General features: G+C 50.7%; 1 protein-coding gene across 1 annotated transcript in view; it reads left to right on the forward strand.

Annotated features, from left to right (window-relative positions):
• The window catches only part of GAS7 (growth arrest specific 7), a gene marked incomplete at its 5' end in the record, with an annotated part of 193,026 nt that overhangs the window by 107,269 nt on the left and 66,263 nt on the right, over positions 1 to 19,494 (forward strand). Inside the window, one exon of the mRNA XM_080827220.1 lies at positions 7,917 to 8,037. Within this exon, the coding sequence (XP_080683346.1) occupies positions 7,917 to 8,037 (121 nt within the window). The remainder of the gene's footprint in view (positions 1 to 7,916; positions 8,038 to 19,494) is intronic.

Here is a 19,494-nt window from a genome sequence, read left to right on the forward strand (position 1 = left end):
ACTGAACCACCCAAGTGCCCCGAGGAACGGCCACATAAAAGGGTCTCGGCATTTCCCCGTGACCATCCAGAAGCATCTTTTGAAATGCAGTTACAGAGAAGCCTGTGACCAGCTATCTTTTTTTCCTCATTTACTGGGGACACCCTTCTCCCACGTAAACCATTACGGGACTTTCTCCTTATCTTTGCCGTGTAAATCCATTGTTCATGGTGTGCCTGCCATCGGCTTATAAAATCCATTTTGCGTGCAGCAGCGTGGGACCCACCATGCTGCTCGTATGTGTCTTCTTTTAGCTGAAGACCGTCCCCCCGGCCCCACTGTCTCCATCAACCACGGTCTTATCATTTCTTTTCTCTTCTTCGGGAGCACCGAGCATCTGTATCCTGCCTTCTTCTTCTGACCCTCTGTTTTCATTTTTTGGTGTGTATTTCCTTTGCATTCCAGGAAAAATTCTTGCATTGGCTTTGTACAGAGCGAATGCGTTCCCTTTTTAGTTCTCTTTTCTGCAAGACCGATTCCACATTCTGTGGTAACCAACGTGGATGTTCCTGTCGCTACCTCATAAATTTCCCTACAGTTTTGCTTATTTCCTGTCCCCCTTTTTATAGCATTTGTTTCCTTTTTCCAGGCGACTCGCCTTGTTTGCATTAGTTTGTCCAATCCTTATGTTGTTTTTTTTTTTTTTTTTTGCTCTTGTATCATAAATGCTCTCTCTTCCTGCCTTCTATCGAGGTGGCTAAACAGCTTTCCTGGAATTTTCCGTCTGGATACCATATGAGGTCATGGTTAGAAGTTTGTGCCTCCCGGGAGGCTTCTGGATACTGTTCCTAGATTTATTTTCTGCAGTGAAAGAAACTATGTTATCTTGTCTTCCCCCGCCTCCCTGTACTCAAGGTTGAATAGTCCATTCATCGGGATCCATTAAGAGCTGGGATTTGTTGCAGGTGGGGCGCAGCGCGCGTTGCTTGGGCTTTCATTCTTTCTGCTTGTTTGGGAGAAAGCCTCAGATCTGTTTGGAGCCCGTTTCTAACGATTCCAAGTTTCCGTTGGTCGCTCCATCCCTCCGTCCCGTGTTCCGGGCACTGTGCCGAGACTCATGCTAGGGACAGCATGGACGTGGCCACGTCTTCCTGAACCTTCCAGCCCGTTTCTCTGTTGTGTGGTCTCTCCTCCTCCTCCTCCTCCCAGAGAGATGTTCTCTCCATCTCTTCCCCCTTAGAAGAACATGAAGACGTTGCATGGGTCCATCCTCTCCCCACCAGCCTAGAAAACTACCCGTGAGGACTTCACTTCCCAGGGTGCACTGAGCCATCACTGGGTCCCTTACTTCCTCCCCACCTCTGCTCCCTGAGTCGCTCTCCGACGGGATAGGAAGGCAGCCAGAGCTGGAGAGAACGGTACTGCCTCATCTGTGAGACAGAGGAAAGGCGCCCTACACTCTGAAAGGTGCAGATCCTGAGGCTGGCAGATCACCCTGAGAACTTGGTCCCTGCTTCCTTCTTTGTGCCTTAAGCCATGGGCAGGGGAGATGACCTTGCCTTTGGTGGCCATTCCCAGCTTTGTGTCGGACGGAGTCTCTCCACCCGGAATGGGTGCCCAGCCGCAAGGTGTGGAACAGATGTGACTCTCCAGTCACCTGGCCCAGCTGGGTGGCTCGCTCGCAGCCCCTGTTACTACTGCTAATTGGCTGACCGCCCCCCCCACCCCATTGAGGGACAGTGAGGCCATCCCTGGCCCCTGGGTCCTGGACTGCTCAGGGAGCCCCAGTTCCAAAGCCGTTCCCGGGGACTGATGCCTCCCAGTCCCACCTGGCCATGCCTGGCTGCTTCTGGGGGTCCTGGCCGGCTGTGCGTTTGGGAAGAGAGAACTTGCTGGAGAGTTCTTTGTGGAGGAGCCTTCAAGCAGTGCCAATCACGGCACCCGGCTCATTAGCAGTCATTGCCATGGCAACGGGTCTGCCAGAAAGCGGCTCGTTAGGCTGACAACTTCAGAGATGTTATATATAGATCTGGGTGTGGGGGGAGTGGGGGTGTGGGGCCCTGTGGATATGCCTTTCTCCAGAGTTCCTATTGCTTCTGGGCTTGGGGTGTGAGAAGACGCAGAATGGGGGGACCTTAAAACTGGCTGATTTGGCTGCTAAAGGGAGTGACGACCGCCCGTGACCATCTCAAGTCTCGTTTGCTCACATCTGCAGAAGGTAAGAGTCAGGTGTTCCCAGAAGCCTCCTGAGGAGGAAGGAGTCCCGGGCTGAACTTGACGAGGGGAGGAGGCGGTGGGGGGCTGAGTGTGGGGGTTGCTACTGCCTGGAGACTGCAGAGACCGGATCGAATCCCTCTTAAAAGAAGTCTCCTTTGAAGGGCTTGGGGATGGCACCCTTTTCCTTAATAAAGTAGCCATGCAGCTAAGCGCTGTCTTTTTATAAATTGTGCTTATTAAAATTTTATGTTCCAAGTTTCAATTTCAGAAGCACGCTTTCTCTCGAGTGCTTTCTCTGAAGCTGCCTGCCAGCCTGTTCTGAGTTCAGTGGGCCTGAGGCTCCCCCAGGATGCACGTTGAAGGGCAGCTTCCCGGGCTCCAGGTTGACCTGGCGTTTGGAGCAGGGCCCCGGAATCTGCATTTTTAAATGCACATCCCAGGGGACTGACACAGGGTTCCAGGGACCACACTTTGAGAAACACTGCTCTAAGTGGGGAGGGGATTTTGTCTTCAATCCCTGGGTGCCTTTCCTTTGCTTGCCTGCTCTTTTTTCCTTCGCCAGGGAGGACCAGTAGCCATCACAAAGAGGAAAATTTCTTTGGTGGTGCTGTTTTAAATAAGGAGACAAGGAAGTTAGCCTGCAGCCAGGAACGTGACTGCTTGGGTGTGGGTGGTGGTATTTCTGTTCATCTCCCGGGAAGGCATATGCTCATTTGGAGACTGTGAGACGGGCAGGAGAAGCAGGCCTGAGTTGTCACCCACCTTGGTGGGAGCTGGGGTCAGGAGGTCCAGGTGAAACAGAGCCTCCCTTGGCTAGCTGGGGAGAGATGGACAGAGGGTAGCCTGGATGTAGGTAACTGGACAGAAGTCTCTAGGGCAAGGGGAGGATTTCAAAGTTTGGGCTGATCATTTGTTTAGCTCTTCAGTGTGGGATGAGTTATTACATTCTCTGAGCCCCAGATTCCTCGTTTCAAAATGGGAACATGGCAGGTTTCAGTTGTCAGAACTGGAGATAAGTGTGTAAAGCATCTGACCCAGTCCTTGGAGCCCATCAACATTTGGTGCTTGATAAAAGTCATTATCGATGGATGCATATGGGATCTGAGCTGTGTGTTTCTTGATTACTGTCTAGATTAGGGCTCTGAGTCATCTAGAAGCCTCCTAATACTCTATAGGAAATAGGGTGAGGGTGTACATGAACGCATGACTCCATTTTGCAGGGCAGGAGATCCACAGTTACCTTCAGATTCTCAGAGGATGGGTCTCCATAAACAGTTGAGCAGGTTGTTGACTGAACAAGGGAACCCAAGGGAGGCTGACATCTAGCCTGGCACTCAGGGCGATGGCCCATCTGGAGGAAGAGGCAGCATTTAAGATTCCCACAAAGCTGTGATGTGCATGAGGTTAAGAATTTCTAAGTTGGAGGAAACTACCTTCACCCTCCTACCCTCACTCCCACTCCCTCGGATCTTGCTCATTGTCAATAGGGCCCCAATCTCTGAGCCCGTATCACCTCTGCTGCTTGTTCCTCTTCCCATGGGAAGGAGCTTTCAGAATGGAAGGGGAGAAGGCACTGGACTATGGAAGGGAAGGGAAGGATTTAACTTGAAGGAAGCAAATTAGGAGAATAAGTTTGACAGAGACCTTAATTAATGGGTCGTTATTCACGCTGCATTGTCTTGATGGGGGGGGGGGGCGGCGAGCAGCTCTCCCAGGAGGCCAGTCCCCCCATGACCACGAGCGATGAGGTCATGTGGGTTGCTTTGTGCCTTTTCAGTAAGAGAGCCTGCTGCAGGTAGAGAGTCTTCATTTCTGCTCCCTTGCAGCTTAAAAATGATGTTTTTTAAAAACTTGCGAAATACACATGAAATTAAAATATATCACGAGTGATATTTATACATTCATACTATGGCGCAACATTTATATCAACCCCAAAGAGGAACCCCTGGACCCGTCCTTCCCCCCCCCCAACCCCTGGCGACCCACTCATCTGCTTTCTGTTTCTGTGGATTTCCCTCTTCTGGGCATTTCGTATAAATGGAATCATATGCATGGCTTCAAGGCTCATTCACGTGGTAGCTGCAGAGCCTCCTTCCTTTTGACGGCTGGGTATTTTTCTGGACGCCCAGCGTTTTGTCGAGCCCCTCATCGGTTGATGGACCTCCGGGTTGTGTCTGACTTTTGGTCTTTATGGATAACGCTACTGCGAACGTGGATTCACAAGTGTTTCGGTGCCGTTTTCAGTTCTCTTGGGTACGTTCCCAGGGGTCTCTGCATTTTTCTACTCCGGATGTGTCTCAGGCCACCACCTAAGGGAACTTCTTTCTGGGAGAGAGCCCAGGCAAGGGAACTGTGGAGCCTCGGGGGATGGGGACAGAGCACAGGCAGGTGACAGGCAGAGCAGGGAGCCGAGGTCATGCTGGAGGGGGATAAGGGGACGGCCTTGGGTGCATTAGCCAAATTAGGGAGTAGGCTGAGTTGGCCCTGGTGCCCTCGTCCCCTCTGTCCCTTCTCTTCCAGCGCCCCTTGGCCCTTTCTGGCTCAGTAGCAGAGATCCCTCCCCCGCAACCACCTTCAGGAGGGTTGGGCTTGGAGGGTCCAGCATTTCCTAGATGGGCGAGACCTCAGGGTAGGTGGTCACAGTGCCTCCTTGGTCATCAGTGTCCTCCGATGCAAGCCAGAGCTTGTTCTGAGCCCCCAGAGTTACATAAACCCCCTAGAGTCATTTTCAAGAGGAAAGCGCCGTGGAGACGGGGCAGGTGTCCCCGTTTGCTCTGTCCCAGGTGGGGCGGGGAGGGTTGGCAGTTCAGTCGGCTCCCTCAGCCAGCCCCGCTCGGATGGTGGCCTCCTTGCCACCGACCCAGGCTTCTCTGCAGATCCGGCTGGTCAGCCTCCGAGTGCGTCCCCTCCCCAGCAGGTGTGTGCTTGCCAGCTGAGTTGCAGAGTTTTGGGAACAGAGGCCTGGGGAGAAGTGGCAGTTACGGGTGACATGTCAAGCTCGGTGGAGCAGGCCGGAGCGCGGGGCCCCTGACCTTCCCCTCTCAGGGCGCAGAGGCTGTATGAAGCCTCGTCTCACTGGGCTCTTAAACACACCCCCTCCCGCTGTCACGGAGCGTTCCTGGTGGCAGGTGCCCTCCTAGGAGCCTTCCCCAACAGGGCTCCTGTCCTCCTCCTCCTCTGTTGTGTAGACACATGGATAAAGGCAGTCGGCTGAGTCACTTTCCTATCATGTGTCCGCTCAGGGGCTGAGTCAGTATTGAGGCCCAGGCTGGAGGGCTGTGTCCACGGTGCTCCTGGGTCCCTCTGCCCTCTGTACCCTATTTCCGGCCGCGTCGGTATCCGGCCCTTGCTTAATACCCTTTAACAATTTCCCATTTCCTCCCCGGCTGCTGGGAGAAGCACCAACGTAGCCTTCCCATCTTGGATGCTCGAAGACATTGACTCTAGCAGAAGCGGCCCGGCATCATATCCTCTGGTTCTAGAATATTCGTCTCTTAACTTAAACCTCCTAACCTCCCTATTTTTGTGTGACCCCCAGCCCCACTCAGCCAAGATACACTTCTCCTGTGTGTGGGATGCTTCCTACGTGCATGCACACGACTCATCGTGAGACTCTGTGTGCGTGAAATATTTGGACCACCTTGCAATCCGGGAGACACCAGAGCAGGTGTCTGGAGACCCAGGTGGACACGCTCGGGTGTGGGTTTGGGCCCAGCACATGTGCTCTGTTGGTGAGAAGATCTCCTGGTTGGCGTCCGGTGCCCGGTAGTTGAAAGACCACCTTCCATACTGATACTGCGGGTTAACAGCCATGAACCACGTTGGCCACGGGGAGGCCGTGGTTCCCAGGATCCCGGGAGCATCTAAGAGGGACCCGATCCCTGGTGAGGCCGTGCCACAGGCAGAAGTAGCTGGTTTTGCAACCTTCAGACAATAGGAGGGCAAGGCGGGCTGAGAGCCGCTGTCCCTACTGCTTGCTTCGAATCTTTAGCTGGTTTTCCTAAGTAGCCGTCCTCAGTGACCACAAGTGCCTTGGTGGGCAGGATGGAGAGGGGCTGAGGACACTGAGAAGTGGATTTGTTTTTAATGCATCTGAACAGAGCCCAGCTTTGCTGAGAAATTCATGGCCCCTCTCCCTGCGTGGTTGAATCCACTTAACTATCTTCAGAAGGCACAGCCGCCGCGTGGACTAATTTGGACCCTCTTTCCTTATTTTTAAATGTTCTTTAGCTCACCGCTTATTTTTGTTGTTCGAGGGACATTTAGATGCAAGAGAGAAGTAAAAAGGAGAGGAGAAAAATTTGCCCATCGTGCCGCTGCCGGAAGTCACCTCTCTTGGATCTTGGGTTCACTGCTTTCTCTCTCTTATGTATATATATTTTTCTCTGATTTGTATTTTTAAAAAGAGTACTGTTCTCGGGGCGTCTGGGTGGCTCAATGGGTGTAAGCCTCTGCTTTCGGCTCAGGTCATGATCCCAGGGTCCTGGGATCGAGTCCCACATCGGGCTCTCTGCTCAGCAGGGAGCCTGCTTCCCCCTCTCTCCCTCTGCCTGCCTCTCTGCCTACTTGTGATCTCTCTATCAAATAAATAAATAAAATCTTTAAAAATAAAAGAGAAGAAGAAGAAGAGTACTGTTCTCTATGGGCAAAAGATGAAATCAGGGCACCTGAGTGGCTCAGTTGGTTAAGCATCTGCCTTCAGCTCAGGTCATGATCTCAGGGTCCTGGGGTCAAGCCCCGCATCGGGCTCTCTGCTCAGCCAGGAGTTTGCATCTCCCTCTCCCTCAGCCCCTGCCTCCTAATCATGCGCTCGCTCGCTCTCTCTCTCTCTCTCTCTCTCGCAAATAAATAAATAAAAGTCTTTAAGGAAAAAAAAAAAAAAGATTAAACCACGTATAAGTGCACAAAGTGCCCATGATGGAAAGGGAGCCGTGGTTTGGCCGTGGGTCCTGGTTCCCTCCAGATCCCCCAGAGAGATTTGGACACTGGACCAGAAAAGCCCCATCGAGCCCTTCTTTGGTTCTCGGCGTGGTTATGGAAGGCTTTAGATCTCGCTCTAAAGAGACTTGCTGAGGGCGCCTGGGTGGCTCCGTGGGTTAAGCGACTGCCTTTGGCTCAGGTCCTGATCCTGGAGTCCCAGGATTGAGTCCTGTATCAGGCTCCCTGCTCAATGGGGAGTCTGCTTCTCCCTCTAACTCTCCCTCTCATGCGCTCTCTCTCTCTCTCTTTAAAATAAATAAAGTGTTAAAGAAAAAAAAAAGAGACTGGCTGAGACTTGTGTTAAGTTCTGGTGGGTTTGCCCAGCAGGCCCAGGGCTGGGCTGCCTTGTCTGCTGCTGTCTGTGGTGGTCCTGGGGGTCCAGGCTTTGGATTCCACAGTGTGCATGCGCAGAAGACGGGGGCCCCTGCAGCCTGCCCGGCGAGTGCCATGCGGGGGGCTGTCCGGGGAGAAGACCCAGCTCTGCTAACTGTCCTCTTTGGGAAGCTGTCCCTTCCACGGTGGTACGCTCAGGCAAGCTCCCAGATCCCACGTGTGTGGCCTGTGACCTCCTCCCCCCAGGGAGGCCAGCGGGCCACCTCCTGTCCCCCCGTATTCCCGTCCCCCCAGTATCAGCTCTTCCAAAGTGACTTCACCTGCCTCCGACTTCCTGGTCCCAAACTGGTTGAAACCCAGTCGTCAAAATGCCGGGCACGTGTGACCTTTCCTTTCCTCTTCCACAGAAGCCTGGAATGGTCCCCCCTCCGCCCGGAGAGGAGAGCCACATTGTCGTCCTTCCACCGGGCTGGCAGAGCTACTTGTCTCCCCAGGGCCGGCGCTACTATGTCAACACGGCCACCAATGGTGAGTCCTCGCGCTGGGGAGCGTGTTACATGGGCCCCTGCGTTTCTGTGTCCCTCTGTCCTCTCCCAGCGGCAAGTCGTTTGCCTCGGAAACCGGCCTCGGAGGCTGTGGTGGGTTCTGGCTTTCCCCCGCGGTGCTGGGTGGTGGGGGTCCGCGGTGGCTCGGGAAACCCACCCTTCAGGGTCGGGGGTCCTCCCTGGAAAGTCACCGCTGTCAGCACGCATCGCTTCCTTTTCCCCAGAGTAGCTCACTGGCTGGCATTTCTCGGAAGGTCCTTTGGGAAATGCTGGGGCTGCTCAGGGGTATTTGTTCTAATAGATAACGCAGGTCCCTTGTGCATTTCTGAGTTGAGTTAGGACCCCACGTCCTTGTCCCCAGGGATTGTGGAGTTCCTGGGCCTTCATGGGGGCTCCAGGACCCCAACAGGTGGGCTCTCGAGTGGTCTGCGAGAAGGCTGGAGGAGGTTTATAGGAGTGGCACGTTCTCTAACAAGGTGGTCTCGGGAGGGCAGAGCCCACGTAGCTAGGAGAGCTCTGTCCTTGACCTTCCTGCCTCCTGGAGGTTGGAAACCCCGAAGGTTAGATGTCGGAGGGCATCACAGATCTGTGTGCCGGGGCAGGATGTGAAATACAATCCCATTCACGTGTTGACTCAGCCTTGGCCCCCTCACTTCCCTTGTCTACACCCACCTGACTTAACGGTCACCTCTGCCTACCCAGGGGGACTGTAAGTGGGGCTGATGATGACAGGCCTGCACCCCGGGGGCGTCCCGGTACCTGGAGGACCAGCTGCTCTTTAGAGGGAACGGCCCAGAAGGCAGCCGGCAGCTGCCCCCTCGGGGTGGCTGGCTCGTTCTCGTCCCCTGGGGCTCGAGGGGCGTGTTCCTGCCGAAGAGGTAACTGGGGTTTCTAGGAAAAGGGAAGTGGGACTATTTCTGGTCATTCACATCTTAAACTTCCTCAAAACAAACACACAAGTAGCTTTGCACTATTACCGGACTTTGAAGTTTCGGAGGGAAAGCATCTATAGGCACAGCTCCCATCTGTGAAATGCAGAAATTGGACCATATGATCCTGAGATCAGCAAGGCTTTGGGCCCCTTCTCGTCCGGAATTAGCCACTCTGTTGCAAAGGGGCTGGAGGTGGGGGAGTGGTAAAAGAGGCTTTCTAAAATCTGCATTTTTGTCTTTATTTATTTATTTTTTAATTAGAGAGTGGTATATTCTTGGTTAAAAAAGAAAATGTGTACCAAAAAAAAAAAAAAAAGAAAGTAAAAATCCCTGGTTTTGCATGTTACGAAACTTTCTTCTTTTGATTCTTTTTCAAGGACTTTTTTTTTTAAGATTTTATTTATTTATTTGAGAGAGCATGAGAGAGGGGTGCGGGGGGAGAACACAAGCCAGGGGAGGGAGGGGGAGAGGCAGAGGGAGAAGCAGACTTCTCGTTGAGCAGGGGACCCCACAACAGGGCTGGATCCCAGGACCCTGGGACCGTGACCTGAGCCGAAGGCAGATGCTTAACCGACTGAGCCGCCTGGGCGCCCCCCTCTTTTTCAAGCACTTAAGACGATCTTAATTCAGGAGTTTACGGGCTATGTGGTAAGCGGTGCGGCCGGGGAGGGGGGTGATGTGCAGAGGGGCCTCAAGCTACTGACTCCTACTCTGGGATCTCTGTTATCTCTGGTAGGACTGGCCCTCCTTTCGCTTCCCCACCTTCTCTGATAATGCTCACCATCCTCCTGGCTCCCATTCTAGACACAGGGAACTTTTATTCACTTATTGATTCATCCTTATCTGTTGGATTGATTGACTCATTCATTCAACAGACACTGGGCCTCACCCAAGTCCCAGGTAGACTTTTGGATGCTGGGGATGTTATAATAATGATAGAGAAGCATCTCCCGCCCCTCAAAGAGCTTATCTTCCTCACACTGGAAGCAAATTTTAAATGAGTATGTATTTGATTACCCTTATGAGCAGGGCTGTGAAGAAGTCCTGGGTGTTTTGAGAGTGTGTTCCTGGAAAACCCCGGAGAGATCCAGGAAGGCTTCTTGGAGGAGGTGACACCCTGCAGCTAAGATAGGGAGGGCTGAGGAAGGGGTTGGGGATAGGAAATGCCTTTCCCAAGGCAAAGCCAGTCAATGCTAGGAAGGATTGTGTGGACCCCAAATATTAAAGAGTTGTTCCTTAGCCTAAGGGCTGTCTTTCTGATTCTCCCCTGGTTGGCTTTCTTAGACCCATTTTGCATGGCTGCGGGCTGCTGTTTACATTTTTGGACCTGACCCCCTTTGGGCAGGGAAGTGCCTATTAGAGCAGGTGCTTGCTGTCCTCATGCTGTGCCTCTGTGACCTCCTGACTCCTGGGGTCATATGAGTATGTGTCTCCGCCTGGCCGGGCTAGCCATATCCACCTTCCTTTCCGCTCTACCTCTGGGGCCGACCCAGGCCAAGGCCGTGCACCCTGCTCCAGCCGCTGTGCATCACTCCTCTCCGTCTTCCTATCCGTCTCCCTCTCTTCCAGATGCTTCTCATGTCCCTTAATCCCTGGTCTCTTCGCAGAACGCTTGGGCACCGTAAATGTTCTGTCCGTGTTTCTGCACTACGTACAAATGTAACTAGTTTAAAGCCCAGGTTACACTTGCAGTACCTTGCTCTGGCTAATCTGCTTATTTTCAGACCCGTTTAGGATTTTATGGATGGGGATGGTCCTAGTGCTGGCCGCTGTGCGGGGTTGGGGGGTGGCGCAAAGTCATATGGGAGGCCGTCTCGGTCTTGGAACACTGTCGTCCTCAAGGAGTCGGAGAAACCCAGATGCCAGCAAGCATTGCGGGTGTTCGTGTGGACATCCGGGGGCTCAAAGAAGAGGGCCAGCAGCTTTACCGGGTGTCGGACACGTCTTGGAAGAGGGGCCCTTGACTTAGCGATTCCACATAGAGGTTCCTATGCAGCAAAGGCCAGACAGCAAGGGAACAGTGACACGTTCGGCGTGAGCAAGGAGCAAAACGGTGAGAGGGAGTTAGAGATCTGACCCACGGGTGACCCCACGAGGCACTCTAAGAAGCCGGGACTTTGTCCTCTGGGCAGCGGAAAGCTCTGAAAGGAATCAAAGTAGTGGCCTGACATGAGCAAAATACTGTGGCAAGATTGCTTTTGCAGCAGAGTGAAGGATTTAGGGACTGGTAAGCATGGGCCGGGCAGATGAAATGAGAAGATAAGTAATGAGGTCAGCTCCTCATGCACAGCTGTGGCTGGGGAGGAGGGATGGAGTCCGTCAGACAGGAGACGGCGGGTCGGAGACGGAGAACGCTCAGGTTCTTCTGAGCTTTCCGCTTGGTGTGATGGGGCCCTGCGCTGAGCGCCAGGGACGCGAGGGAGTTTGGAGGCGGCGAGATGGATCCGTGTTGCATGTGTGGTTCCTTGGAGGATGTTCAGGGAGAGGTGGCCAGCCTTGCTTGGACCAGATGTCTATGACTCAGGGGACACCTGAGCTAGAGATGAGAATCTGGGGAGCCTGTGGGTGCCTGTCTTGGCCCACGGGGAGCAGAATGGATTTCACCGCTATTTGCCCCCTTGGCCTGGCACCATTGTGCAGTGACCAACCTATACAATCACACATGGCAGCCCAGAATTCTTCATTTCATCAGCAGAGAAACTAAGGCCTTGAAATGCAGATCACCCATGATGAGCATGTAGAAGAGAGCCCTGCAGAAAAGCATTTAAGGGAGGGGTGAACGAGGCTTTGAAATAATTGTCAGAGATAAGAATCCAGAAGTAAGGTAATATCACAAAAGGCAGAGGAGAAAAGATTAAATAGTGTTGGGCCAGATGGCTAACAGGAAGTTCCAGTGGGCAAGTTAATGCAATAGTGCTGTTGTTTTTGTGTAAACTCAGCAAGACCATCAAAGCAGGCTTTAAGAGATTCTGGGAAGTCCCCAACTCCCCTTATCTCCCCATGGTTATATCCCTCCAGGGTGTTTTGTCATGCAAGGGGACCCTGAGCTTGGGGCCCAGGAGCACCAGGGGTTCTGGTATCGGGACAGGCTTGTGCTATATTCCTACCAAAACTTGGCTATTGCCAAAAATGGAGTTGTGTCTAGTTTCTGGATATTGAGCTACTGCTAATATCCTACCGTTTTCAGGGACCTAAGTTAGTGTTAAGGGGGGACCTCTTATTTGCACAATAGGTAATTGCATTTCAAGAGATGGTGCTCGGTGTTGTTTAGTTCCACTGATAATTGGAAGGCCAGAAATGCACATGTGATCACTTAGCGGTGAAATGGTCATAGGTATTCCGGTCCGGTCCTCTTTTTGGAGAGATGCTGACTTTAGATACTGCTTAGGATTTTATTTATTTATTTATTTATTTATTTATTTATTTTTAAAGATTTCATTTGAAAGCAAGAGGGAGAGAGATTCAGCACAAGTTGGGGAGCAGGAGAGGGAGAAGCAGGCTCCCTGCTGAGCAAGGAGCCCGATGTGGGACTCGATTTCAGGACCCTGGGATCATGACCTGAGCAGAAGGCAGATGCTTAACTGACTGAGCCACCCAGGTGCCCCTAGGATATATTTTACCATTTGGACGTTGAAGGGGTATTTCAAGCCAGTAATGAAGGCCAAGGTTAGTTTTGTGTAATGTATGAGTCATATTTTATCCCTTATGTATTAGTTTTTGTACACTTTAAATCCAGTAGCTTCATTTATTTATGTTTTTCATTTCTAAAGGAAGAAGATCACTTGAGGGGGATGTCTTAGCTTTGTTTCTCTAGAAAGCAGAGCCTGAGGCAAGGATTAAGCATTAATACTTTATTTAGGCTATATAAGCCCAGAGCAGTGAGAGTGGGTGAGAGATGGAGGATGTCACGTGATGCTGGCTAGTGTTAATAGTGAACTGCAGGGAGCTCCAACAGGTCTGTGTGGGTCTCACCTAGCAAGTGTGTTCACTTCTCTAGAAGGGTTACAGAGAAGAGCCATGCCTTTGAGTAGGCCATGGGAGAGCCGACGTGTCTGATCTGCTTACCTCCCTCTCGTCTCCTGTTTCCCATTGACCAAGCCTCTCCCACTTGGAGAGCTATTTCTTCCACCCTTTTGGGTTTTATCATCTGGCCCCCAGAAAGCCTGACTCCAGCAACCCAGAGTGATGCTTCATCCAAGCCCTAGGTTGGATGGTCAGTGGAGGATGAGTGAGACATCAACCAAAATACAAGGACGCAGTTGATGGGAACGTGAGAAGGAGCCCAAGGTCTTTGTCCCAGTGCGTGGATTCCTAAAGCACTGAGTTTGTGGTGTACGTGTAACTCTTGTTGTGTCAAATTGTAATGACTCAAGTGTTTACAGAGTTTCATTGGCCAATGACTTTTACTCCTAGGGAGGACCTTCCAAGTCATCCCACATAGCGGTCAGCAAACTAGGGCCCTAGGGTCAAATTCAGCTCGCCACCAATTTTTGTCAATAAAGTTTTATTGAACATGGCCATGGGGCCAAATTCATCCTGCAACCTATTTTTGTCAATAAAGTTTTATCGAACACAGCCATGCTCTTTTGTTTGCCTGTTGTCTAAGGCTGCTTTCTCACTATGATGGCAGAGTAGAGACAAGACAAGGTGATCACAAAGCCAGAGTATTTACTGTCTGGCCCTTGAAAGGAAAAGTTGGATGATCTCTGGTTTAACAAATAGAGGAAGTGGAGTGCTGACCCGTCCCCCCTACGACGTGGTATGGGATCTTGATCCAAGTTAACCTGGCTTATTCATAGACTAGGCTATGCCTGGCTCCCATCTTTCCATACTTTTTTTTTTTTCATTGCCTGGGTATTCAGGAGCATGGGCATAGGGGAATTTGCAATAAGGATAACTGAATTCACGAATTAGCAGGAAAAAAAGTCCCAAATGACATTTATTTTTAAGGAAAACACAAATATCTTCTTAGACCCTCAACTGAAACCCAGGGGAACTGGCAGCTGTTTTTCAGCACTTTTGATAAAGCATCCATATGTATAAAGGTTTTATTATGTTTATGAAAGAAGCTTGGAGGAGTACACTAGGATTTCAGCTTTTGAAGTCATTTGCCGAATAGCCAGTACTTCTCTTGATTTCTTGTTTTAATTTTTCTTTAAATGAGTAGATTTCCATTTAACTTTATTACACCAGGAGTTAATGTGAGTTTCTGGATAAGTTTTCCAGTAGAACACTTTCTAAAGCATTCTTTGAGCTTTTCTTTGTTCCAAATAATTGGATACTTTTCCAGCTCCCTGGATAGAACGGCCCTAATAATTCCCTGTTGGTAAAGGTTGCCCTGAGAAACTTCTACGCTCAGAAGCATCTATCTGGTTTTTTCTGCCCATCTGTGTTGAACAAATGTGAGACAAGAAAGATGCTTTTGTTTGGCACAGTTAGTTGATCGAGGTAGCTCGGCATACGTGTGTGTGTGTGTGTGTGTGTGTGTGTTCATACGTGTTTCTTATTTTGGCTTTATTAATTTTTATTTAACAGACTCTGGTGCAAAGCTATTAGACCTCCACGCTTACTATTCATCTGCTCGTATGTGGGTTTCATTTTTTTCTTGCAGAGAATCCATTTTAATTTGCAACGTTAAGGTCACACTTACGTGCACGACACATTCCTCGTACCTCCGCTGTTCTCAAAACTGGAAATCTCTTGGAATTTCGGCAGATGCCGAGGAAGGCATGCATGTTGGCAGTACATGGAAGATCCATAGAAATAAAAAAGACCAAGGAGACAAAAGGAATTTATTGTTTGTTGTATTCCCGGAAGTTGAGTTACTCTGAAAAGGCTACTTACCGGTCAACAGTGTAGGCTGTTTGGTGGGGTCGCCAGTGAGCAGCAAATCGTTCAGATACGGAAGTGGAACTAGAAGGGAAAGTGTGGGTTGGACTCAGCAATTCCTCTCCTAGATACGTACCCAAGAGAATTTTAAACCTGCACACGAAAGCCTATACGTGAATGTTCGTAGTGATGTTCTTCGTGGTGTCCAGAAACAACCCAAGTGTCTATTGCATCATAAGTAGAGGAACAAAAATACGCTGGACCCTACAGTGGGAGATTACTGAGGCATAAAGAGGAACAAAGTGCGAGCGGATACTTACTGCGACAAGGGTTACTTTGAAAATATCACGCAAAGTGCAAGAAGCCAGGCGCATAAAACCACATACTGTATGATTCCATTTACGTGAGATACCAGAACAGGTGAAAAAGCCATAGACACAGAAAGTAGATTCGTGGTTTCCAGGAACGGGGAGAGAGGAGAGTGTTAGTGGCTTCTGATGGGTATGGCGTTTCATATTGAGATGATGAAAAATGTTCTAAATTTAGGTAGTTGGTGATATTTGTGTAATTCTGTGAATAGGCTAAAAATCACTCATTGTGTGCTTTTGGAGGGAATTTTATGGTATGTAAATTATATCACAGTGAAGACAGTCGTGTGATGTCTTAGTTGGGGATTCCTTCTGCCTGATTCCCAAACTTTGGTGGGCATTAGAAGCACCTAGGGAGTTTGTTAAAAGATATTACAGACCTAATGGCTCCACATCTGTCATTTTGGAAAGAGTGAGAAGGTCTGCTTTCTATTTTTAAGTATTTTCTAACGGTTACCACCTTTTTTTTTTTAGACTTGCAAGGAGACAATAAACTGATGAGGGCATTGTCAGTGGGTCAGATATTATGAAGTTGAAGAGTAAATTTAAATCCCATTTTCTTTTACCGAGATAAAGCGAAAGAATACAGTTTTCTTCAAACAAGTAAACACATATTATAGTCCCAAGGTTAGAAGCTGTATCACCATAAACTACTATCATTAAGGTAGAATCTCGAGGAGGAACTCCTTAAAGAGAGATCTGTCATTTTTACGGTGACAACGTACAGATTGAGCACAAAACTCTGGAGGGGAAGACCCTTCAACCTGGCGAACGTTTTTACATCCTTCAGTGTTGTCAAGGTAACTGACTCGTGGAGGTTTTCTTGTCTTTCTTCTGATCCTGTTATAAAACAGGATATCGTGGCAGAGCTTTTCATTTCAAGGCTTTTGAGTCAAAAGCTCAAGAAAAAATTTTTTTTAAATCTCAGCATTTTTGCCTTTTTATTTTTTAAGATTTTATTTATTTCACAGAGAGAGAGAGAGAGAGAGAGAGAGCACTTGAGCAGGGGGGAGGGACAGAGGGAGAGGGAGAAGCAGGCTCCCCTGCTGAGCTGGGAGCTGGAGACAGGGGACCCCGGGATCGAGACCTGAGCCAAAGGCAGATGCCTAATGGACTGAGCTACCCAGGTGCCCCAGCATTTTTGGCATTTAAAAAAAAAAAGCCAAAAACCTGTGGGGACGCTGAGTGGCTCAGTCAGTTAAGCCTCTGCCTTCGGCTCAGGTCATGATCCCAGGGTCCTGGGATGGAGCCCCACATCGGGCCCCCTGCTCGGCAGGAAGCCTGCTTCTCCCTCTCCCAGTCCCCCTGCTTGTGTTCCCTCTCTCGCTGTGTCTCTCTCTGTCAGATAAATAATAAATAAATTATGAAAAAAAAAAAAAACCTATGGCCTCTCATTTCAACTTTCCTCCTAGCTACGGTTCAGTCGACATTTGGGGCTTATACTCTTTTCATTCTCCCATTCTGTAGAGCACTCGGACATCTGGTTGGAATGAACACCGTCCTTGTCTTCGGGGAACTTAGAGCTAGTGAAATAGTTCAGGCCTTGGATATGGCGAGAAGTCGTAAGGTTTCTACTTCCATGTTGTTCTTCTCTGGAGGTTGGTAGACTGGGACTCCCCGACTTGCCTTCACTTTGGTTAGGAAGCGAGTGCCAATATAGACTTACTATGTCCCCTCCTCACACCCTGTGACCTAGCAGGGTTCAGCGGCTCATCTGTCCAAAGCTGGTCAACCCAACCGTATCGGTTGGCGGGATCTCCACCAGTCATTCGCTTGACTAATATTCTATCATTAAAGGCCAAAAAAAAGTACAAGATGGGTGTGAGTTGTGTCCACGTAAGGCATGATGTTTGCTTGGCTGAATTCTTTAAAATACAGTCCTGATTCACGATGACTGAATCTGGAGGGCAGTGGTGTTATCACGCCCCTGTGTGCGCTGGGCAGGGCAGGAGCAGAACCTTCCAGATCCTGCTGAGCTGTCCTGCAGAGATGCAGACATAGCGGAGGTCACCTGCTGGACAGAAGTCGGAAATCGGGAAGCCTTCCATGAACATCCAGTGCCTTGTCTTCTCTTGGAGAATCATGAAGTGTGGCCATGTCGGACCCGGGCCTGGGTGATGCTGAAAAGGTTGCCATTGCCCCTGACTTTTCTTACATTCCATTAGCTTCACGTGTGCATTGTACGCACCCAGTTCCCGTGGGTGTCAGGAGTTTTGACCCATGTTCAGACAGAGCCTTGTGGTTTTGTACCCAGGTACTAAAGAAGAGAGGTGGGATGAGGCACCGAGTTGGGAAGCTAGGTTATAAATGCTTTTGGGAATCAGAGATTAAGAATGGGGACTGGGGGCACCTGGGTGGCTCAGTGGGTTAAGCCTCTACCTTCGGCTCAGGTCATGATCTCAGGGTCCTGGGATCGAGCCCTGTATCGGGCTCTCTGCTCAGCGGAGAGCCTGCTTCCCCCCGCCACCCGCCTGCCTCTCTGCCTGCTTGTGATCTCTCTCTGTCAAATAAATAAATAAAATCTTAAAAAGAAAGAAAGAAAGAAAGAAATACAAGAAAGGGGACCGGGGAAGAGAGGAATCCAAGGAGAAATGCCCGGCTGGTATACAGCGATGGAGCATCTGTTTCAGCGAGGACCTGCCAGGCCATCTCACGCTCAGCCTTTTTCCCGCAGGTGTTCTGTGCACCTGACTTTCGGGGTGGGAAGCTTGCCTTTCTGGGGCTGCTGGAAGGCTGGCGTGTGTGCGTGTGTGTGTGTGTGTGTGTGTGTGGGACCGTGGGAGCCCGTGGCTACAGCAGGAAGATGGGGTCTGGACAGGGGCAACCAGGTAGCTGTCTAAAGGGTGAGAGCCCATGGAGTCCGTCGGTGGAGTTCTTTGCAAAAATGGAAAGCATCCGCAGGAGGCATTACTGATCAGTGAGTGGGCAAGGACGGCATGAATCGATTATCAAGCAACAAGTGTTTGTTAAATGCCTTGTCTGTGCTCAGCTCTAATTATCCACTTGGATGGCTTCTTGTAGGGGCGGTGTGGGCGAACACGGTGCAAATGGCTACATGTTTGCAAAGACCGAATGTTTCCTGAAGTGGAGAGGAGATTGTTAAAGGGGACTTTCCTTGTGGGCTGGAGTCCGTTTTCTTTTCCTGCTCATGTAGATCTCTCCGAAGGTCCTTTCCGGCTCAAAGATTCTATGAAACCAGGAGTCGCAACACTAAATGCTCCTCACCCACCACGGTTTGGGAACACGCCTCGGGTTGTAAAGCTGGCGTGGTTTCCCAGTGATCAGATCTGTAATATCGGAGGGGAGATCTTGGAGTGGGGTAACAGCTTTTTTGTTATTTCAGTCCGAGTCGGATTCCAAAGTAGGCAGTGCTCATCCAAGAGGCGTGGGAGAACAGGGGGAGAAGTTAGTCATGCAAGACACATGTGTTTACTGTATGCCGCTCCCTGGGAGCAGCGTGCAAGGCTGGGCACGGGGGCACTGAGACCCCGAACTGGAAGGATCTCGTCCTCGCACATGGCAGCCCCTGATCATTGTCATTGCATGAATCTCCTGCCGTCTTGCCAGCTCTAGCTAATGCCTGTCTGCTTGCCCAAGGACACCGTTAGCCTGAGAAGCACTGGCTCCGATAATGGGAGAGAGTGGAAATAGATCTTGCGGTCTGGAACAGGGATGGGCTCTGGGAACAATATGCGGGAGGGGGTCCTGCCCCTTACCCCCACCCCCAGGCATTAAGCCTTCAGGGGCCATTGCGGGGACGTAAGGTAGGGGTTTCTGGCGACTGGGGACGCTTGGGTTGAGGAGGTTGGAACAGAAGCAGGTTTTTTGGACTCAGAGACAAACGAATAAGGGAAGATGATGTCAAGACCAAAGGAGGGCATTGTCTCTGAGCCCAGGGGTGACCGAGGTGATGGACTGTGGAACAGACTCTCCCTCATGGCCCTCAGAAGGAACCCACCCTGCCAACCCCTGGATCTCGGACTTCTGGCCACCCCTCCCCCCACCCCCGGAACGGGGACACAACACAGTTCCGTTGTTTTAGCTCTCTAGCTGGTGGTGTTTTCTTGTTGGGGCAGCCCCAGAAAACCAACACATTTCCAAGGCCCCCATGTAACAGGCCAGCAGATGGTGTTGTGTCCTCCAGGAGGCCGTGGAGAGGTGTCATCTGTCCCCTCCGTTCCGGACACCTGCCTGGCCTGGGGGTAAAGAAGCAGCAGCCGTGGAAAGGTAGCTTGCTTTTCCTGCTGTCTTGCCGGCCTCTTGGTGAACGCAGGGCGTGGGCTCCGGCTTAAAATAGCTCCCTGGGCCCCA

The sequence above is a fragment of the Martes martes genome (genome assembly GCF_963455335.1).
Source record: "Martes martes genome assembly, chromosome: 16".
Taxonomy (NCBI): domain Eukaryota; kingdom Metazoa; phylum Chordata; class Mammalia; order Carnivora; family Mustelidae; genus Martes; species Martes martes.